The 24,932-nt window shown below is 44.4% G+C and overlaps 1 protein-coding gene across 1 annotated transcript in view; it reads left to right on the top strand.

Moving 5' to 3' along the window:
• The window catches only part of LOC143287263 (adipolin-like), a 96,917-nt gene that overhangs the window by 35,718 nt on the left and 36,267 nt on the right, over nt 1-24,932 (top strand). The window contains exons 3-4 of the mRNA XM_076595210.1: nt 6,848-6,976; nt 21,410-21,521. Coding sequence (XP_076451325.1) covers nt 6,848-6,976; nt 21,410-21,521 — 241 coding nt within the window. The remainder of the gene's footprint in view (nt 1-6,847; nt 6,977-21,409; nt 21,522-24,932) is intronic.

Genomic DNA, 24,932 nt, shown 5'->3' on the forward strand with positions numbered 1-24,932 from the left:
GTGTACAGAGCGAACAGAACGGGGCCCAGGACAGAGCCTTTGTGCACACCATAGATCAGGGCTGGATCAGACTTAAAGTTACTAGCAAAGACAATCTGGAAGCGGTTGGATAGGTATGAAGAAAACCAACTCAGAACTGTTGAGTGAATCCGAAAAACATGTGTGGAACTCTCTACCTTCATCTCTTCGAAATGCCTCTGATCTACATTCTTTCAGATCTGAAGACTTACCTTTTCCGTAAGCATTTTTGTTCAGGGCGGAACGGTTAAACCAAGGTATGCATGTTAATAAGTATCGATGTACTAGTATTTTTGTAGTCCTGTTTTAATGCATTGTGTATTTTGTGTAGTTTTGGTCTTAGATGTGATGGCATTTTTTCTATCTGGTTATTTTTAATGGGCGTGTGTGGGTGTGAGTGTGTGTGTGTGTGCGTGCGTGCGCACGTGCGTGCATGTGATTGTGAGGGTACAGTGCTCTGGTACGCGTGTGTAAGTGTGTAGGCATGTTAGTATGTCCGAACAGAATTCTATGTTAGAAAATAAGAAATATCTTTATGCTTATGCAATTTTGTTTTTAGTGCAGTTGATATTTAATGTCAGCGTGTGTGTGTCTGTGTGTCTGTGTATGAGTGTGTGTATATGTGTGTGTGTGTGTGTGTGTGTGTGTGTGTGTAATGGAGGGACATATATATATATATATATATATATATATATATATATATATATGTGTGTGTGTGTGTGTGTGTGTGTGTGCGTGTGCGTGTGAGAGAGAGACAGAGAGTGTGTGTGTGTGTGTTCTATGAAATGCATTTTGTTTTAATCTAAGCCTTATTTACTTCATAGCTTTTCTAATCTGATTCATCTCTTAAGTGTGCTTTTTCATTCATATGAACACACTGAATGTTTTCCATTGTCAGATGGCGGTTGATGTGTTTTTTAAGGCATGTTTATAGTCAACTGGATGATGTAAGGTGCTTTGAGCTGCATTGGTGCTGGGTATCACGCCATAGAAAAATTATGAATCATTATTATTAGGAAACAGACAGTGACATGAAGGACAGAGGTACACAGTGTGGGGAATGCAGGATGAAGGAGGTCTGGGAAACAGAGACATTAAGGACAATCAAGGAAACAGAGACATTAAGGACAATCAAGGAAACAGAGACATTAAGGACAGAGGTACACAGTGTGGGGAATGCAGAGTGAAGGAGGTCTAGGAAACAGAGACATTAAGGACAATCAAGGAAACAGAGACATTAAGGACAGAGGTACACAGTGTGGGGAATGCAGAGTGAAGGAGGTCTGGGAAACAGAGACATTAAGGACAATCAAGGAAACAGAGACATTAAGGACAGAGGTACACAGTGTGGGGAATGCAGAGTGAAGGAGGTCTAGGAAACAGAGACATTAAGGACAGAGGTACACAGTGTGGGGAATGCAGAGTGAAGGAGGTCTAGGAAACAGAGACATGAAGGACAAAGTACAGACAGTGTAGGGGTGGGGGATGGGGGGAGGGGCTGTGAGGGGGAGGGCGCAGGGTGAAGGGAGACAGGGCCCTGAAGGAACACATTCACCTTCCCCAATTGGGTGGGCTGGCGTCCCGGGTCCAATTGGACAATCACTGCCACCTGCCTTCCCAGCCCTCACCCTAATTCAAGGCACACCACTCTGCCAGCAGCTGGCCTCCAGCCCTCGGATTTCTCTCCCATGTAAACGGCGTGAACGGAAACAGTTTACACGTTTGTTGACGAAGCCGTTCGGAACGCCCTTCCCTCTCCATCACTTCCACCCCCACTCCCGTCTGTCTGTATGCCTGCATGTCTGTGTCTCTGTCGGTCCGTCAGCGGCTCTCTCTCTCTCTCTCTCTCTCTCTCTCTCTCTCTCTCTCGGGCTGGATGTAAAGAAGCAGCTATGCTTACTCCACTACCCTGGTGAAATAAAAATTCGTTTCGTCTCGTCTCGTCTCGTCTCTCTCTCTCTCTCTGTTTGTCTCGGTCTGTCTGTCTGTCCGTCTCTCTCGCTCGCTTTCTCTGTCGCTCTTTCTCTCTGTATTTAACTTTCTCTCTCTTTCTCTATGTCTATCCCACACTCTCTATCTCTCCCCCTCTCTCTCGATCTATCACTATATCTCTGTCTCTCTTTCTCCATCTCTCTCACATTCTGTCTCTGTCTGTCTGTCTCTCTCTCCTTCTCTTTCAGCCTTCTTTCTATCTCCATATCTCCCCCCTCCCTCTCTCTCTCTCCTGCTGTTGATTTTGAGCTTCTCTCTTTGCCTTCATCCAAACTCCACATTATGAACTTCCTTCACCCACAAATGCGCGTGTCATGGAAACGCATATGTGTGTTTTAGGGATGATGAGACAAAGAACTGAAATGAATTGAATGAATTTTATTTTCTGGGTGTAATAGAGTAAGCAAGACAATGCTTAGTTTTTCATCTAGCCTCCGAAGGGGAATGAGTAAATAGAACAAAGGGGGGAATCTTGACATCCATACAGCATGCACACTATAATCACGCTGACATAATCGCAATTCGGCATTCACAAGGCTACACAGGTAGAGGAGAAAGAGAGCAGAAAATTTAAGAGGGGAAGGGGGGGGGGAGGGGGTAGAGCGTGAGAGAGTGTGTGAAAATGAGAGAGAGAGAGAGAGATTACTAGACATGAAATTTGATTTATGTTGAGGTAACGATCAAGCAATAAAAAATTAAACAGGAATAGGCATGCACATGTAACAAAGACAGTGGTAAAAAAACAACAACAAAAACACCAATTAAACCATAGTAGGAGCAGTAAAGAGTTTGAGAGAGATGGAGAGAAACAGAGAGAGAGAGAGAGATAGAGAGACAAAGACAGAGATGGCGTTATATAACATTGAAACAGAGAGAAGGGTGAGAAGTGTGTGTGTGTGTGTGTGTTCTCAACAACAAAAATAAAATAAACACTTATTGTAGTGTTGTCAGTGTACATATAGTCACATACCCCATCCCTCCATCCCTATCTCCTTGGAGGTTTGTGGTGTTGTCAGTGTACATATAGAGTCAGATATGTGTAGAGGTCAGAAAGAGAGCGAGGGAGAGAAAGAATGTGTGTAGAGGTCAGAAAGAGAGAGAGGGAGAGAAAGAATGTGTGTATAGGTCAGAAAGAGAGAGAGGGAGAGAAAGAAGTGTGTGTGTAGAGGTCAGAAAGAGAGAGAGGGAGAGAAAGAAGTGTGTGTGTAGAGGTCAGAAAGAGAGAGAGGGACAGAAAGAAGTGTGTGTGTAGAGGTCAGAAAGAGAGAGAGGGAGAGAAAGAAGTGTGTGTGTAGAGGTCAGAAAGAGAGAGAGAAAGAAGTGTGTGTGTGGAAGTCAGAAAGAGAGAGGGAGAGAAAGAAGTGTGTGTGTAGAGGTCAGAAAGAGAGAGAGGGAGAGAAAGAAGTGTGTGTGTAGAGGTCAGAAAGAGAGAGAGGGACAGAAAGAAGTGTGTGTGTAGAGGTCAGAAAGAGAGAGAGAAAGAAGTGTGTGTGTAGAGGTCAGAAAGAGAGAGAGAAAGAATGTGTGTGTGTGGAAGTCAGAAAGAGAGAGGGAGAGAAAGAAGTGTGTGTAGAGGTCAGAAAGAGAGAGGGAAAGAAGTGTGTGTGTAGAGGTCGGAAAGAGAGAGAGAAAGAATGTGTGTGTGTAGAGGTCAGAAAGAGAGAGAGAAAGAAGTGTGTGTGTAGAGGTCAGAAAGAGAGAGGGAGAGAAAGAAGTGTGTGTGTAGAGGTCAGAAAGAGAGAGAGAAAGAATGTGTGTGTGTAGAGGTCAGAAAGAGAGAGGGAGAGAAAGAAGTGTGTGTAGAGGTCAGAAAGAGAGAGGGAGAGAAAGAAGTGTGTGTGTAGAGGTCGGAAAGAGAGAGGGAAAGAAGTGTGTGTGTAGAGGTCAGAAAGAGAGAGGGAAAGAATGTGTGTGTGTGGAAGTCAGAAAGAGAGAGGGAGAGAAAGAAGTGTGTGTGTAGAGGTCAGAAAGAGAGAGGGAAAGAAGTGTGTGTGTAGAGGTCAGAAAGAGAGAGGGAAAGAATGTGTGTGTGTGGAAGTCAGAAAGAGAGAGGGAGAGAAAGAAGTGTGTGTGTAGAGGTCAGAAAGAGAGAGGGAAAGAATGTGTGTGTGTGGAAGTCAGAAAGAGAGAGGGAGAGAAAGAAGTGTGTGTGTAGAGGTCGGAAAGAGAGAGGGAAAGAAGTGTGTGTAGAGGTCAGAAATAGAGAGAGGGAGAGAAAGAAGTGTGTGTGTAGAGGTCAGAAAGAGAGAGAGAAAGAAGTGTGTGTAGAGGTCAGAAAGAGAGAGGGAAAGAAGTGTGTGTAGAGGTCAGAAAGAGAGAGAGAAAGAAGTGTGTGTAGAGGTCAGAAAGAGAGAGAGAAAGAATGTGTGTGTGTGGAAGTCAGAAAGAGAGAGGGAGAGAAAGAAGTGTGTGTAGAGGTCGGAAAGAGAGAGGGAAAGAAGTGTGTGTAGAGGTCGGAAAGAGAGAGGGAAAGAAGTGTGTGTGTAGAGGTCAGAAAGAGAGAGAGAAAGAATGTGTGTGTGTGGAAGTCAGAAAGAGAGAGGGAGAGAAAGAAGTGTGTGTAGAGGTCGGAAAGAGAGAGGGAAAGAAGTGTGTGTAGAGGTCGGAAAGAGAGAGGGAGAGAAAGAAGTGTGTGTAGAGGTCAGAAAGAGAGAGGGAAAGAAGTGTGTGTAGAGGTCAGAAAGAGAGAGGGAAAGAAGTGTGTGTAGAGGTCGGAAAGAGAGAGAGAAAGAAGTGTGTGTAGAGGTCAGAAAGAGAGAGGGAGAGAAAGAAGTGTGTGTAGAGGTCAGAAAGAGAGAGGGAAAGAAGTGTGTGTAGAGGTCGGAAAGAGAGAGAGAAAGAAGTGTGTGTAGAGGTCAGAAAGAGAGAGGGAGAGAAAGAAGTGTGTGTAGAGGTCAGAAAGAGAGAGGGAAAGAAGTGTGTGTAGAGGTCAGAAAGAGAGAGGGAAAGAAGTGTGTGTAGAGGTCGGAAAGAGAGAGAGAGGGGGGGGGGGGTGAGAAAGAAGTGTGTGTGTGTTGGGGGTACAGAGAGAGGGGGGTCAAAGGGAGGGGTCAGAAAGAGAGAGCAGTAAACGAGAGAAGAAAAAAAGACAGGAATAAAAGAAATGAAGATACGTTGTGTGTGTGCGTGTGTCTATGTCTGTGTCTGTGTGATAGACATACAGAAAAGCAGGCAGGCAGACAGACAGATAAACAGTGGGACCTGAAGCAGAGAGTGATTACCTTCAACACTTTATTATCTTTCAACACGCCCGTTGAGTGTTCATATTTCATCTGGTTAATCTGGCAGCCTCTGCCTTCCACACACGTAATGCGTTCTGATACGGAGAGTGTACATCTGTGATTTTTCTTTCAGCCAACATCATGTGTGTGTGTGTGTGTGTGTGTGTGTGTGAGAGAGAGAGAGAGAGAGAGAGTCTGTCGGCGTGTATCTCTGTGTGTGTGTGTGTGTGTGTGTGTGTGTGTGTGTGTTTGCAAGGGGAATTAATCAACTAACCGTCCCCCGTTCAGAACGTGAAGAAAGCAGATGTACTGACAAGCAGAAAGCTGTCTTTATTCTGTGCTGATAGAGGATCCTTGACCAAACAGCCAAAGTAGTTGGCGGTCACTTTAAGTCATACAGTTGAGCTAAGTTATACAGTTGAGCTAAGTTCACTGGGTAATAGCCGAATGGTTAAAGCGTTGGACTTCCAATCTGAGGGTCCCGGGTTCGAATCTCGGTGACGGTGCCTGGTGGGTAAACGGTGGAGATTTTTTCGATCTCCTAGGTCAACATATGTGGAGACCTGCCAGTGCCTAAACCCCCTTCGTGTGTATATGCAAGCAGAATATCAAATACGCACGTTAAAGATCCTGTAATCCATGTCGGCGTTCGGTGGATTATGGAAACAAGAACATACCCACCATACACACCCCTGAAAACGGAGTATGGCTGCCTACATGGTGGGGTAAATCAACAAAACGGTCATACACGTAAAATGTTACATGTTTGAGTGTGTATGTCTTAAATCTGATTGAACGACACAGGAAACGAATGATGAGTGCCCAATGGCAGCCGTCAGTCGGCTCTACCCGGGTAGGCAGCCTGTTGTGCAAATGAGCCCGCGTTTGCTAAGCGCTTAGAGCTTGGTCTTCAACCGAGGATAGGCGCTATATAAGTATTTGTATCAATCAATCAATCAGTCAATCAATCAGTTAATGTCAGTCATAGCGGTAGAGCTATGTTCATTGGGTATTGTGTAAGTCATAGCGGTAGAGCTATGTTCATTGGGTATTGTGTAAGTCATAGCGGTAGAGCTATGTCCCTGTAGGTATTGTGTAAGTCATAGCGGTAGAGCTATGTTCATTGGGTATTGTGTAAGTCATAGCGGTAGAGCTATGTTCATTGGGTATTGTGTAAGTCATAGCGGTAGAGCTATGTTCAATGGGTAATGTCCAAGTCATAGCGGTACAGCTATGTTCACTGGGTATTGTCTAAGTCATAGCGGTAGAGCTATGTTCATTGGGTAATGTCTAAGAGCGGTAGAACTACCTTGTCTCTGTCTCTCTCGCTTTCTCTCCCATTCTCTGTCTCTCTCTGAGAAAGAGATGGCGCGGAAATTGGGGTGATGATGGGAGAGGAGAGAGGTTGAACTGAGTGATACACGTCTTTTCGTTAAGTTTTTAACTTTTTTGCTTGTGTTTACAAATTGCTTCTTTGTATAAAACTTTTTTTTTTGCCCAGCCGAATTCTTGTGTGTGTGTGTGTGTGTGTGTGTGTGTGTGAAGTGATGTTCTGATCAGAAAGTAACACTGTTTGTGTGGTGCTTGATGACACAGAACAGTGTTTCACCCAACAGGAGAGGCCGGCACGGCTGTCCATTGACCCCAAAGGGAGCTGGCTCAGCTTTGTGGAACACTCAGAGCGGACCAACACCAGAAGACAGCCCAAGAGAAAGAAGAAGAGGAGGAATAAAGAGGCCATGCTGGTAAGACTTGAACACCCCTTTTCTGTCTTTCTGTCTGTCTCTGTCTCTCTCTCTCTCTGTCTATCTGTCTGTTTCTCTCTGTCTTTGTATGTCTACGTCTCATTCTATTCATGTCTCTATCTCTCTATTTGTATCTATCTTTGTTTCTCTTTGTTCATGTGAAAAAGTGGAAAAGAGAAAAGAGGGAGAAGGGTAGAAAAATATCAGGACTACAATCTCTCTTCATACTGTTAGCAGGGCCACGTGGAGTGGTTTACATAAAGCGTTTAATAGAGCCCTACAATAGCAGCACTACGCAGACTTCAGCAGAACTAAGCTGCACGCACTACACTAAGCAGTTCTATCTTCAAGCAACACACAGCACACACTACATTAAGCAGTTCTATCTTCAAGCAACACACAGCACGCACTACACTGAGCAGTTCCATCTTCAAGCAACACACAGCACAGTTCCATCTTCAAGCAACACACAGCACACACTACACTGAACAGTTCCATCTTCAAGCAACACACAGCACACACTACACTGAGCAGTTCCATCTTCAAGTAACACACAGCACACACTGCATTAAGCAGTTCCATCTTCAAGCAACACACAGCACACACTACATTAAGCAGTTCCATCTTCAAGCAACACACAGCACACACTGCATTAAGCAGTTCCATCTTCAAGCAACACACAGCACGCACTACACTGAGCAGTTCCATCTTCAAGCAACACACAGCACACACTGCATTAAGCAGTTCCATCTTCAAGCAACACACAGCACACACTGCATTAAGCAGTTCCATCTTCAAGCAACACACAGCACACACAACAATGGGCAGTTCCATCTTCAAGCAACACACAGCACACACTACGTTAAGCAGTTCCATCTTCAAGCAACACACAGCACACACTACACTGAGCAGTTCCATCTTCAAGCAACACACAGCACAGTTCCATCTTCAAGCAACATACAGCACACACTACACTGAGCAGTTCCATCATCAAGCAACACACAGCACAGTTCCATCTTCAAGCAACATACAGCACACACTACACTGAGCAGTTCCATCTTCAAGCAACATACAGCACACACTACACTGAGCAGTTCCATCTTCAAGCAACACACAGCACACACTACACTGAGCAGTTCCATCTTCAAGCAACACACAGCACACACTACACTAAGCAGTTCCATCTTCAAGCAACACACAGCACACACTACACTGAGCAGTTCCATCTTCAAGCAACACACAGCACGCACTACACTAAGCAGTTCTATCTTCAAGCAACACACAGCACACACTGCATTAAGCAGTTCCATCTTCAAGCAACACACAGCACACACTACACTAAGCAGTTCTATCTTCAAGCAACACACAGCACACACTACACTAAGCAGTTCCATCTTCAAGCAACACACAGCACGCACTACTCTAAGCAGTTCTATCTTCAAGTAACACACAGCACACACTGCATTAAGCAGTTCCATCTTCAAGCAACACACAGCACACACTGCATTAAGCAGTTCCATCTTCAAGCAACACACAGCACGCACTACACTGAGCAGTTCCATCTTCAAGCAACACACAGCACGCACTACACTGAGCAGTTCCATCTTCAAGCAACACAAAGCACACACTACACTGAGCAGTTCTATCTTCAAGCAACACACAGCACACACTGCATTAAGCAGTTCCATCTTCAAGCAACACACAGCACGCACTACACTGAGCAGTTCCATCTTCAAGCAACACACAGCACACACTACACTGAGCAGTTCCATCTTCAAGCAACACACAGCACAGTTCCATCTTCAAGCAACACACAGCACGCACTACACTGAGCAGTTCCATCTTCAAGCAACACACAGCACAGTTCCATCTTCAAGCAACACACAGCACACACTACACTGAGCAGTTCTATCTTCAAGCAACATACAGCACACACTACACTGAGCAGTTCCATCATCAAGCAACACACAGCACAGTTCCATCTTCAAGCAACACACAGCACACACTACACTGAGCAGTTCCATCTTCAAGCAACACACAGCACAGTTCCATCTTCAAGCAACACACAGCACACACTATACTGAGCAGTTCTATCTTCAAGCAACATACAGCACACACTACACTGAGCAGTTCCATCATCAAGCAACACACAGCACAGTTCCATCATCAAGCAACATACAGCACACACTACACTGAGCAGTTCCATCATCAAGCAACACACAGCACAGTTCCATCATCAAGCAACACACAGCACACACTACACTAAGCAGTTCTATCTTCAAGCAACACACAGCACACACTACACTAAGCAGTTCCATCTTCAAGCAACACACAGCACGCACTACACTGAGCAGTTCCATCTTCAAGCAACACACAGCACACACTACACTGAGCAGTTCCATCTTCAAGCAACATACAGCACACACTACACTGAGCAGTTCCATCATCAAGCAACACACAGCACACACTACACTAAGCAGTTCTATCTTCAAGCAACACACAGCACACACTACACTAAGCAGTTCCATCTTCAAGCAACACACAGCACAGTTCCATCTTCAAGCAACACACAGCACAGTTCCATCTTCAAGCAACACACAGCACACACTACACTGGGCAGTTCCATCTTCAAGCAACACACAGCACACACTACACTGAGCAGTTCCATCTTCAAGCAACACACAGCACACACTACATTAAGCAGTTCCATCTTCAAGCAACACACAGCACACACTGCATTAAGCAGTTCCATCTTCAAGCAACACACAGCACGCACTACACTGAGCAGTTCCATCTTCAAGCAACACACAGCACACACTACACTAAGCAGTTCTATCTTCAAGCAACACACAGCACAGTTCCATCCTCAAGCAACACACAGCACGCACTACACTGAGCAGTTCCATCTTCAAGCAACACACACCACACACTACACTGGGCAGTTCCATCTTCAAGCAACACACAGCACACATACACTGAGCAGTTCTATCTTCAAGTAACACACAGCACACACTACACTGAGCAGTTCTATCTTCAAGTAACACACAGCACACACTGCATTAAGCAGTTCCATCTTCAAGCAACACACAGCACACACTGCATTAAGCAGTTCCATCTTCAAGCAACACACAGGACACACTACACTAAGCAGTTCTATCTTCAAGCAACACACAGCACACACTGCATTAAGGAGTTCCATCTTCAAGCAACACACAGCACACACTACACTGAGCAGTTCCATCTTCAAGCAACACACAGCACACACTACACTAAGCAGTTCCATCTTCAAGCAACACACAGCACACACTGCATTAAGCAGTTCTATCTTCAAGCAACACACAGCACACACTGCATTAAGCAGTTCCATCTTCAAGCAACACACAGCACGCACTACACTGAGCAGTTCCATCTTCAAGCAACACACAGCACAGTTCCATCTTCAAGCAACACACAGCACACACTACACTGAGCAGTTCCATCTTCAAGCAACACACAGCACAGTTCCATCTTCAAGCAACATACAGCACACACTACACTGAGCAGTTCCATCTTCAAGCAACATACAGCACACACTACACTGAGCAGTTCCATCATCAAGCAACACACAGCACAGTTCCATCTTCAAGCAACACACAGCACACACTACACTGAGCAGTTCCATCTTCAAGCAACACACAGCACAGTTCCATCTTCAAGCAACACACAGCACACACTATACTGAGCAGTTCTATCTTCAAGCAACATACAGCACACACTACACTGAGCAGTTCCATCATCAAGCAACACACAGCACAGTTCCATCATCAAGCAACATACAGCACACACTACACTGAGCAGTTCCATCATCAAGCAACACACAGCACAGTTCCATCATCAAGCAACACACAGCACACACTACACTAAGCAGTTCTATCTTCAAGCAACACACAGCACACACTACACTAAGCAGTTCCATCTTCAAGCAACACACAGCACGCACTACACTGAGCAGTTCCATCTTCAAGCAACACACAGCACACACTACACTGAGCAGTTCCATCTTCAAGCAACATACAGCACACACTACACTGAGCAGTTCCATCATCAAGCAACACACAGCACACACTACACTAAGCAGTTCTATCTTCAAGCAACACACAGCACACACTACACTAAGCAGTTCCATCTTCAAGCAACACACAGCACAGTTCCATCTTCAAGCAACACACAGCACAGTTCCATCTTCAAGCAACACACAGCACACACTACACTGGGCAGTTCCATCTTCAAGCAACACACAGCACACACTACACTGAGCAGTTCCATCTTCAAGCAACACACAGCACACACTACATTAAGCAGTTCCATCTTCAAGCAACACACAGCACACACTGCATTAAGCAGTTCCATCTTCAAGCAACACACAGCACGCACTACACTGAGCAGTTCCATCTTCAAGCAACACACAGCACACACTACACTAAGCAGTTCTATCTTCAAGCAACACACAGCACAGTTCCATCCTCAAGCAACACACAGCACGCACTACACTGAGCAGTTCCATCTTCAAGCAACACACACCACACACTACACTGGGCAGTTCCATCTTCAAGCAACACACAGCACACATACACTGAGCAGTTCTATCTTCAAGTAACACACAGCACACACTACACTGAGCAGTTCTATCTTCAAGTAACACACAGCACACACTGCATTAAGCAGTTCCATCTTCAAGCAACACACAGCACACACTGCATTAAGCAGTTCCATCTTCAAGCAACACACAGGACACACTACACTAAGCAGTTCTATCTTCAAGCAACACACAGCACACACTGCATTAAGGAGTTCCATCTTCAAGCAACACACAGCACACACTACACTGAGCAGTTCCATCTTCAAGCAACACACAGCACACACTACACTAAGCAGTTCCATCTTCAAGCAACACACAGCACACACTGCATTAAGCAGTTCTATCTTCAAGCAACACACAGCACACACTGCATTAAGCAGTTCCATCTTCAAGCAACACACAGCACGCACTACACTGAGCAGTTCCATCTTCAAGCAACACACAGCACAGTTCCATCTTCAAGCAACACACAGCACACACTACACTGAGCAGTTCCATCTTCAAGCAACACACAGCACAGTTCCATCTTCAAGCAACATACAGCACACACTACACTGAGCAGTTCCATCTTCAAGCAACATACAGCACACACTACACTGAGCAGTTCCATCTTCAAGCAACACACAGCACACACTACACTGAGCAGTTCCATCTTCAAGCAACACACAGCACACACTACACTGAGCAGTTCCATCTTCAAGCAACACACAGCACACACTACATTAAGCAGTTCTATCTTCAAGCAACACACAGCACACACTACACTGAGCAGTTCCATCTTCAAGCAACACACAGCACACACTACACTGAGCAGTTCCATCTTCAAGCAACACACAGCACACACTACACTGAGCAGTTCCATCTTCAAGCAACACACAGCACACACTACACTGAGCAGTTCCATCTTCAAGCAACACACAGCGCTGAATAAGGCAGCACGCCTGGGACATACACTCAAAACCAAACCCCAGGTCAGAAACAACACATCAAATCTACACTCAAAACCAAACCCCAGGTCAGAAACAATAACAACATATCAAATCTACACTCAAAAGCAAACCCCAGGTCCGAAACAATAACAACATATCAAATCTACACTCAAAAGCAAACCCCAGGTCCGAAACAATAACAACATATCAAATCTACACTCAAAACCAAACCCCAGGTCAGAAACAATAACAACATATCAAATCCTTAACCAATGATAACTATCCAATGATAGCTATTTCCATTTTGATCAAGCAAGTCCCCATTTTGTCTATACAAAGTATCTCGCTGGCACAGTTACATCCACTACACATGAGATCAAATCTACTGAAAAATCAGCTATGTGTCCCATAACAATTTGCTGTTACACCCGTGTGCATACACACACACGAAAACTCCTCAGCTGACAGTTGTAGACTGTAGATGTGTTCAGTTTAAACGTACCTGTCACTGTCACAGGTCGGTAATACTTCAAAACCAACTGCAGGAGTAGCACAACCAAAACACTCTACATACCTACTGCACACATAGCATTTCTGTACTTCCTCATTACTCTGTGAGGGTGTGTGTGGGGAGGAGATGGCGGGCTTGGGGGGGGGGGGGGGGTTGGTCAAAGACATAGACCTTCACAACACCAAGAACCCAGCACTGAACAACGAAACTTTCACAGCACCAAGAACCCAGCACTGAACAACGAAACCTTCGCAACACCAAGAACCCAGCACTGAACAACGAAACCTTTACAACACCAAGAACCCAGCACTGAACAACGAAACCTTTACAACACCAAGAACCCAGCACTGAACAACGAAACCTTTACAACACCAAGAACCCAGCACTGAACAACGAAACCTTTACAACATCAAGAACCCAGCACTGAACAACGAAACCTTTACAACACCAAGAACCCAGCACTGAACAACGAAATCTTTACAACACCAAGAACCCAGCACTGAACAACGAAACCTTTACAACACCAAGAACCCAGCAATGAACAACGAAATCTTTACAACATCAAGAACCCAGCACTGAACAACGAAACCTTTACAACACCAAGAACCCAGCACTGAACAACGAAATCTTTACAACACCAAGAACCCAGCACTGAACAACGAAACCTTTACAACACCAAGAACCCAGCACTGAACAACGGAATCTTTACAACAAAAAGACCCCAGTATAGACATAATACATTTCCCTCTGAGTAGCTGATGTTTTCCATCATCCACTGCAGATCAGTCTTCACCCTCGCTGGCTGTACACTGACACAAACCATAGTTCCTGAATTAAACACGCGTTGCCTACAACTAGCTACAGTACCACATCAGCTAAAAGGCTATCTCAGTGCTCTTGTGAATCAACACTACAGCTATCTCTTATGAATCAACACCACAACTACCTCTTGTGAATCAACACCACAACTATCTCAGTGTTCTTGTGAATCAACATCACAGCTATCTCAATGCTCTTGTGAATCAACATCACAGCTGTCTCAGTGCTCTTGTGAATCAACATCACAGCTATCTCAATCCTTGTGAATCAACACCACAACTATCTGAATGCTTGTGAATCAACATCACAGCTATCTCAATGCTCTTGTGAATCAACATCACAGCTATCTCAATGCTCTTGTGAATCAACATCACAGCTATCTCAATGCTGTTGTGAAGCAACACCACAGCTATCTCAGTGCTCTTGTAAATCAACACCACAACTATCTCAATGCCTGTGAATCAACATCATAGCTATCTGAATGCTCTTGTGAATCAACACCACAGCTATCTCAGTGCTCTTATGAATCAACACCACAGCTATCTCAGTGCTCTTATGAATCAACACCACAACTATCTCAATGCTTGTGAATCAACATCACAGCTATTTTAATGCTCTTATGAATCAACACCACAACTATCTCAATGCTCTTGTGAATCAACATCACAGCTATATCAATGCTCTTATGAATCAACACCACAACTATCTCAATACTTGTGAATCAACATCACAGCTATCTAAATGCTCTTATGAATCAACACCACAGCTATCTCAATGCTTGTGAATCAACATCACAGCTATCTAAATGCTCTTATGAATCAACATCACAGCTATCTCAATGCCTGTGAATCAACACCACAACTATCTTAATGCACTTGTGAATCAACATCACAGCTATCTCAATGCTCTTGAGAATCAACATCAGAGCTATCTCAATACTCTTGTGAATCAACATCACAGCTGTCTCAATGCTCTTGTGAATCATCACAGCTATCTCAATGCTCTTGTGAATCAACACCACAGCTGTCTCAATGCTCTTGTGAATCATCACAGCTATCTCAGTGCTCTTGTGAATCAACACCACAACTATCTCAATGCTTGTGAATCAACATAACAGCTATCGCAATGCTCTTATGAATCAACATCACAGCTATCTCAATGCTCTTGTGAATCAACACCACAACTATCTCAATGCTTGTGAATCAACATCACAGCTATTTTAATGCTCTTATGAATCAACACCACAACTATCTCAATGCTCTTGTGAATCAACATCACAGCTACCTCAATGCTTCTGAATCAACATCACAGCTATCTAAATGCTCTTATGAATCAACATCACAGCTATCTCAATGCCTGTGAATCAACACCACAACTATCTTAATGCACTTGTGAATCAACATCACAGCTATCTCAATGCTCTTTAGAATCAACATCAGAGCTATCTCAATGCTCTTGTGAATCAACATCACAGCTGTCTCAATGCTCTTGTGAATCATCACAGCTATCTCAATGCTCTTTTGAATCAACATCACAGCTATCTCAATGCTCTTGTGAATCAACATCACAGCTGTCTCAATGCTCCTATGAATCAACACCACAACTATCTCAATGCTTGTGAATCAACACCACAACTATCTCAATGCTCTTGTGAATCAATATCACAGCTATCTCAATGCTCTTATGAATCAACACCACAACTATCTCAATGCTCTTGTGAATCAACACCACAACTATCTAAATGCTCTTATGAATCAACACCACAACTATCTCAATGCTTGTGAATCAACACCACAACTATCTCAATGCTCTTGTGAATCAACACTACAGCTATCTCAATGCTCATGTGAATCAATATCACAGCTATCTCAATGCTTGTGAATCAACATCACAGCTATCTCAATGCTCTTATGAATCAACATCACAGCTATCTAAATGCTCTTATGAATCAACATCACAGCTATCTCAATGCCTGTGAATCAACACCACAACTATCTTAATGCACTTGTGAATCAACATCACAGCTATCTCAATGCTCTTTAGAATCAACATCAGAGCTATCTCAATGCTCTTGTGAATCAACATCACAGCTGTCTCAATGCTCTTGTGAATCATCACAGCTATCTCAATGCTCTTTTGAATCAACATCACAGCTATCTCAATGCTCTTGTGAATCAACATCACAGCTGTCTCAATGCTCCTATGAATCAACACCACAACTATCTCAATGCTTGTGAATCAACACCACAACTATCTCAATGCTCTTGTGAATCAATATCACAGCTATCTCAATGCTCTTATGAATCAACACCACAACTATCTCAATGCTCTTGTGAATCAACACCACAACTATCTAAATGCTCTTATGAATCAACACCACAACTATCTCAATGCTTGTGAATCAACACCACAACTATCTCAATGCTCTTGTGAATCAACACTACAGCTATCTCAATGCTCATGTGAATCAATATCACAGCTATCTCAATGCTTGTGAATCAACATCACAGCTATCTCAATGCTCTTATGAATCAACATCACAGCTGTCTCAATGCCTGTGAATCCACACCAGAACTATCTCAATGCTCTTGTGAATCAACATCACAGCAATCTCAATGCTTGTGAATCAACACCACAACTATCTGAATGCTTGTGAATCAACATCACAGCTATCTCAATGCTCTTGTGAATCAACATCACACCTACCTCAATGCGCTTGTGAATCAACATCACACCTACCTCAATGCTCTTGTGAATCATCACAGCTATGTCAATGCTCTTGTGAATCATCACAGCTGTCTCAATGCTCTTGTGAATCATCACAGCTATCTCAATGCTCTTGTGAATCATCACAGCTGTCTCAATGCTCTTGTGAATCAACATCACAGGTATCTCAATGCTCTTGTGAATCAACATCACAGGTATCTCAATGCACTTGTGAATCAACATCACAGCTATCTCAATGCTCTGGTGAATCAACATCACAGCTAACTCAATGCTCTTGTGAATCAGCACCTCAACTATCTGAATACTCTTGTGAAGCAACACCACAACTGTCTCAATGCTCTTGGGAAGCAACATCACAGTTACACTGACAGAAAGATTTGATTTTGCACACTAGTTTTAGTCGATACTGGTGACAAACTACAACACCCCCAAATAGGCTGAACAAAAGTAACCAATCCTGGTTTCTCTGTGATGCTCAGTGACTGACTGACACATTAACTGCTCCATTCTGATTTGCTCATTTCAAAGTATGGTCGTAACCCGCTACTAACTGTGTGTTGAATGGAACTGACTAATTGCGTAGTTCGGTCAACGTAGGCATTTAGTCATGTGTAACTGTCAAAAAGTTAGAACCAAGCAATGCAACTGGCACCAGGAGAGTGGAGGAAGTGGAGGGGAAGGGGCAGGTATGGTGGGGTGGGATGGGGTAGAAAGACACAGTCGTGGGTATGATAGCCCGCCCCATCAAACATGGCATCTGCACAGATTTCCCCCAAGCCAAGACACTAAGATGCTGACACCTACCCCAGTTGTGTGTGTGAAAAGGAAGGGAGGGTGACAGCCCCACGGGAAATAGTCCGCACTGGGACAACATTTCTGACAACTTCATCAGACCTAACACACTATTAGCGTAAGTTGTGCCCAGTCCCTAGGACAGCCGCACTGCCTGATCTGTGAACAGACTGCACCAGCATGGGGATTACATCAACAGACTGCACCAACATGGGGATTACATCAACAGACTGCACCAACATGGGGATTACATCAACAGGCTGCACCAACATGGGGATTACATCAACAGACTGCACCAGCATGGGGATTACATCAACAGACTGCACCAGCATGGGGATTACATCAACAGACAACACCAACATGGGGATTACATCAACAGACTGCACCAGCATGGGGATTACATCAACAGACAACACCAACATGGGGATTACATCAACAGACAACACCAACATGGGGATTACATCAACAGACTGCACCAGCATGGGGATTACATCAACAGACTGCACCAACATGGGGATTACATCAACAGACTGCACCAACATGGGGATTACATCAACAGACAACACCAACATGGGGATTATATCAACAGACTGCACCAACATTGGGATTACATCAACAAACTGCACCAACATGGGGATTATATCAACAGACTGCACCAACATGGGGATTACATCAACAAACAACACCAACATGGGGATTACATCAACAGACAACACCAACATGGGGATTACATCAACAGACTGCACAAACATGGGGATTACATCAACAGATTGCACACTAACATGGGGATTACATCAACAGACAACACCAACATGGAGATTAGATCAACAGACAACATCAACATGGGGATTACATCAACAGACAACATCAACATGGGGATTACATCAACAGACTGCATCAGCATGGGGATTACATCAACAGACTGCATCAGCATGGGGATTACATCAACAGACTGCATCAACATGGGGATTACATCAACAGACAACACCAACATGGGGATTACATCAACAGACTGCACCAACATGGGGATTACATTAACAGACAACACCAACATGGGGATTACATCAACAGACTGCACCAACATGGGGATTACATTAACAGACAACACCAACATGGGGATTACATCAACAGACTGCACAAACATGGGGATTACATCAACAGATTGCACACTAACATGGGGATTACATCAAGATTACATCAACAGACAACACCAACATGGGGATTACATTAACAGACAACACCAACATGGGGATTACATCAACAGACTGCACCAACTTGGGGATTACATCAACAATCAACATCAACATGGGGATTACATTAACAGACTGCACCAACATGGGGATTACATCAACAGACTGCACACTAACATTGGGATTACATCAACAGACTGCATCAGCATGGGGATTACATCAACAGACTGCATCAACATGGGGATTACATCAACAGACAACACCAACATGGGGATTACATCAACAGACAACACCAACATGGGGATTACATCAACAGACTGCACCAACATGGGGATTACATCAACAGACTGCACACTAACATTGGGATTACATCAACAGACTGCATCAGCATGGGGATTACATTAACAGACTGCACCAACATGGGGATTACATCAACAGACTGCACACTAACATTGGGATTACATCAACAATCAACATCAACATGGGGATTACATTAACAGACTGCACCAACATGGGGATTACATCAACAGACTGCACACTAACATGGGGATTACATCAACAGACAACACCAACATGGGGATTGCATCAACAGACTGCAGCAGCATGGGGATTACATCAACAGATTGCACACTAACATGGGGATTACATCAACAGATTGCACACTAACATGGGGATTACATCAACAGACTGCATCAGCATGGGGATTACATCAACAGATTGCACACTAACATGGGGATTACATCAACAGATTGCACACTAACATGGGGATTACATCAACAGACTGCATCAGCATGGGGATTACATCAACAGATTGCACACTAACATGGGGATTACATCAACAGACTGCATCAGCATGGGGATTACATCAACAGACTGCACCAACATGGGGATTACATCAACAATCAACATGGGGATTACATCAACAGACTGCACCAACTTGGGGATTACATCAACAATCAACATCAACATGGGGATTACATTAACAGACTGCACCAACATGGGGATTACATCAACAGATTGCACACTAACATGGGGATTATATCAACAGACTGCACCAGCATGGGGATTACATCAACAGATTGCACACTAACATGGGGATTACATCAACAGACTGCACCAACATGAGGATTACATCAACAGATTGCACACTAACATGGGGATTATATCAACAGACTGCACCAGCATGGGGATTACATCAACAGATTGCACACTAACATGGGGATTACATCAACAGACTGCACCAACATGGGGATTACATCAACATAACCAGTGAACTACACCAACATGGGGATTACATCAACAGACAACACCAACATGGGGATTACATCAACAGACTGCACCAACATGGGGATTACATCAACATAACCAGTGAACAGACAACACCAACATGGGGATTACATCAACATATGATAGTCAGTCGTGTCACCACTCCATGATACTGACAGAACTGTCACCACTGACAGAACTGTCACCACTCCATGATCCTGACAGAACTGTCACCACGCCTTGATACTGACAGAACTGTCACCACTCCTTGATACTGACAGAACTGTCACCACGCCTTGATACTGACAGAACTGTCACCACTCCATGATCCTGACAGAACTGTCACCACGCCTTGATACTGACAGAACTGTCACCACTCCATGATACTGACAGAACTGTCACCACTCCTTGATACTGACATAACTGTCACCACCCCATGATAGTGACCCCATGATACTGATAGAACTAATAGAACTAATAGGACTGTCACGACTCCATGATACTGACAGAACTGTCACCACTCCTTGATACTGACAGAACTGTCACCACGCCTTGATACTGACAGAACTGTCACCACGCCTTGATACTGACAGAACTGTCACCACTGACAGAACTGTCACCACTCCATGATACTGACAGAACTGTCACCACTCCTTGATACTGACAGAACTGTCACCACTCCTTGATACTGACAGAACTGTCACCACTCCATGATACTGACAGAACTGTCACCACTCCTTGATACTGACAGAACTGTCACCACTCCATGATACTGACAGAACTGTCACCACTCCATGATACTGACAGAACTGTCACCACTGACAGAACTGTCACCACCCCATGATAGTGACCCCATGATACTGATAGAACTAATAGAACTAATAGGACTGTCACGACTCCATGATACTGACAGAACTGTCACCACTCCATGATACTGACAGAACTGTCACCACTCCTTGATACTGACATAACTGTCACCACCCCATGATAGTGACCCCATGATACTGATAGAACTAAAAGAACTAATAGGACTGTCACGACTCCATGATACTGACAGAACTGTCACCACTCCTTGATACTGACAGAACTGTCACCACTCCTTGATACTGACAGAACTGTCACCACTCCATGATACTGACAGAACTGTCACCACTCCTTGATACTGACAGAACTGTCACCACTGACAGAACTGTCACCACCCCATGATACTGACCCCATGATACTGATAGAACTAATAGAACTAATAGGACTGTCACCACTCCATGATACTGACAGGACTAATGATGTTCGTCCTTCGGATTCGAAGATGACCATGGCTTCACGAGTCAGATGGAAGATCGGTGGCTGTGGGTCCGGAGGTGACTGGTGAGGCCAATCGAGGCCCAGAAGGTTCGCCCACATGTGGGACACAAGTGGGTGGGTGCTGTCGTGGCAGTAGATGCTGCTCGGACCTCGCGCAGCACGCTTTCGTTGCGCCTCAATTGATATTGATGGATTTGTTGGTTGGATGGTTGATTGGTTGACTGATTGATTTGTTGATTGATTGATGGGCTGGTTGGTTGATTGAATGATTGATTGCAGCATGGCCCACCCGGTCCGCAAGGCCCGAGAGGTCCGCCTGGGCCCCGTGGTGCCCCTGGAGCCCAGATTACCAAGGAGGATTTGATGACAGAGTTCAAATCCCTTGTCAAAGGTACTGTATGGATAACATATTTAGTTATAACCAAAACTCTGCTCTTATCTTTTTGAAATGCCATCATTCAGGTTCAAATCGTCGATCACCGTGCGCCCACGTTCTGTGAAATGTATCTGCAGCACTCCTTTATTTAATCTTAGCGTGAATGGTTACGAAATCAAAGGTTAGATGTCCCATTGGCTTTTGCCACCAACGGGGCAGTGCGTTCCTGTTCACTGTGTTCAGAACTTGGCGTGGTCAGTATTCACTGTGTTCAGTTTTCACTGTGTTCAGAGCTTGGCGTGGTCACTGTTCACTGTGTTCAGATTTCACTGTATTCAGAGCTTGGCGTGGTCACTGTTCACTGTGTTCAGTTTTCACTGTATTCAGAGCTTGGCGTGGTCACTGTTCACTGTGTTCGGCGTTCACTGTATTCAGAGCTTGGCGTGGTCACTGTTCACTGTGTTCAGAGCTTGGCGTGGTCACTGTTCACTGTGTTCAGTTTTCACTGTATTCAGAGCTTGGCGTGGTCACTGTTCACTGTGTTCAGAGCTTGGCGTGGTCACTGTTCACTGTGTTCAGAGCTTGGCGTGGTCACTGTTCACTGTGTTCAGAGCTTGGTGTGGTCACTGTTCACTGTGTTCGGCGTTCACTGTGTTCAGAGCTTGGCGTGGTCAGTGTTCACTGTGTTCAGTTTTCACTGTATTCAGAGCTTGGCGTGGTCACTGTTCACTGTGTTCGGCGTTCACTGTATTCAGAGCTTGGCGTGGTCACTGTTCACTGTGTTCAGAGCTTGGCGTGGTCACTGTTCACTGTGTTCAGAGCTTGGCGTGGTCACTGTTCACTGTGTTCAGAGCTTGGCGTGGTCAGTGTTCACTGTGTTCAGTTTTCACTGTGTTCAGAGCTTAGCGTGGTCAGTGTTCACTGTGTTCAGTTTTCACTGTGTTCAGAGCTTAGCGTGGTCAGTGTTCACTGTCTTCAGAGCTTAGCGTGGTCAGTGTTCACTGTGTTCAGAGCTTGATGTGGTCAGTGTTCACTGTGTTCAGAGCTTGGCATGGTCAGTGTTCACTGTGTTCAGAGCTTAGCGTGGTCAGTGTTCACTGTGTTCAGAGCTTGGCGTGGTCAGTGTTCACTGTGTTCAAAGTTTAGCGTGGTCAATATTCACTGTGTTTAGAGCTTGGCGTGGTCAGTGTTCACTGTGTTCAAAGTTTAGCGTGGTCAATATTCACTGTGTTTAGAGCTTGGCGTGGTCAGTGTTCACTGTGTTTAGAGCTTGGCGTGGTCATTGTTCACTGTGTTCAAAGTTTAGCGTGGTCAATATTCACTGTGTTTAGAGCTTGGCGTGGTCAGTGTTCACTGTGTTCAAAGTTTAGCGTGGTCAATATTCACTGTGTTTAGAGCTTGGCGTGGTCATTGTTCACTGTGTTCAAAGTTTAGCGTGGTCAATATTCACTGTGTTTAGAGCTTGGCGTGGTCAGTGTTCACTGTGTTTAGAGTTTGGCGTGGTCAATATTCACTGTGTTTAGAGCTTGGCGTGGTCATTGTTCACTGTGTTTAGAGCTTGGCGTGGTCAATATTCACTGTGTTTAGAGCTTGGCGTGGTCAGTGTTCACTGTGTTCAAAGTTTAGCGTGGTCAATATTCACTGTGTTTAGAGCTTGGCGTGGTCAGTGTTCACTGTGTTCAAAGTTTAGCGTGGTCAATATTCACTGTGTTTAGAGCTTGGCGTGGTCAGTGTTCACTGTGTTCAAAGTTTAGCGTGATCAATATTCACTGTGTTTAGAGCTTGGCGTGGTCAGTGTTCACTGTGTTCAAAGTTTAGCGTGGTGGGATGGCGGGCACAGCATCACAAGCACAAGTGCCTTGGCGCACTGAGGGATAGCCCACTCCATCACCAAACCAAAAGAAAACAACAAAAGACCCTCTCCCAAGATCAAAAGGAAGCAGTTTCAGTTTCAGTTTCAGTAGCTCAAGGAGGCGTCACTGCGTTCGGACAAATCCATATACGCTACACCACATCTGCCAAGCAGATGCCTGACCAGCAGCGTAACCCAACGCGCTTAGTCAGGCCTTTAGAAAAAAAAGGTGAATAAATAATAGATAAGCGTACATAAATAAGCAAATAAATAAATAAATAATTACAATATAAAAAAGGTAGTAGTAATAATAATAATAATAATAATAATAATAATAATAATTAATAAATAAATAAGACAACAATGATGATAAATAAGCAAATAAATGTAAAACATGAAGACACACATTCACACATACACCCACACATGCATAACAGATATGCACCAAACATGCAGTTTCACAGATATGAAAGCACAGTCAAATACACATAAACGTACATGAGCCCTAACACACACACACACACACACCACAACACCACACACACATTACCATACACCTCCTCTACCCCCTCCTCCACACACTCGTTTCTAGGCTACGTATCGCACCTTCCACCACACACACACACACACACACACACACACACAGATGAACACTTACTTGTACAAGCACACACACATACGCCCATATCCCCCACCCCCACACACATATATATACAAAGATATATATATATATATACACACACCCGCACATTCCAATATCCTGTTGCTCCCACAATGTAGGCATGCATACACTCACATACCTCATCCTCTACACCCCCTCCCCTCCGCACTCCCACCTCCCCCTCACACACACACACACACACACACACACATACACACGTGCACAGAACTCTCCTGACACTTGTGTACACTTACACCCTCGCGCATGCACAAACGCACTCAAACACACAGACCCATATATACACACAAACACACACATACACACACGCACAGAGGCTGCCACTGATTGGCTGCAAGAGGGATGGGAAAAGATCTCTGATGCCAAGAGCGTGGCGTCTAGTGTGTTGCTCAGTCTATTGTATTTGGAAAAGCCCACAGAGACTGTGTTTCGTTTTGAAGAAATTTGCGCAATGTTGGTTTGGAAATGATGCCGATATTTGTTTGATTTGCAAAGCATCGTGCTCTACCTTTCATGTTAGACTTACGGCCACTCACTCTCTTTGCTTTTATTTCTTTGAGGCGATGGATGGTGTGATGGCCTTGTACCTGTTCTTTTTGTTATTCTTTGACTTTTCTGAGGATTTCAGATTTTCCTAGATGTAGGCCGTTCGTTGGTGTTGCGTTACCAGCAAGTCTGTCAGCTCGCTCATTTCCCTAACACCTGCATGTCCCGGGCAGTATGACCATGTGAGTTTTTTAATCTGAAAGTTGCGCATTGCCTTATGCCACTCTGGGCTTCCCATTCCGTTTTCAATTTTCTGTATGAGGTTCATTGAGTCGGTTAGAATCATGGCATGTTGGTTTCCGGGCGTATGGATGGACGATAGCCACTGGATGGCATGTGTCACAGCTTC

Source organism: Babylonia areolata, chromosome 11 (genome assembly GCF_041734735.1).
Source record: "Babylonia areolata isolate BAREFJ2019XMU chromosome 11, ASM4173473v1, whole genome shotgun sequence".
NCBI classification, from domain to species: Eukaryota; Metazoa; Mollusca; class Gastropoda; order Neogastropoda; family Buccinidae; genus Babylonia; species Babylonia areolata.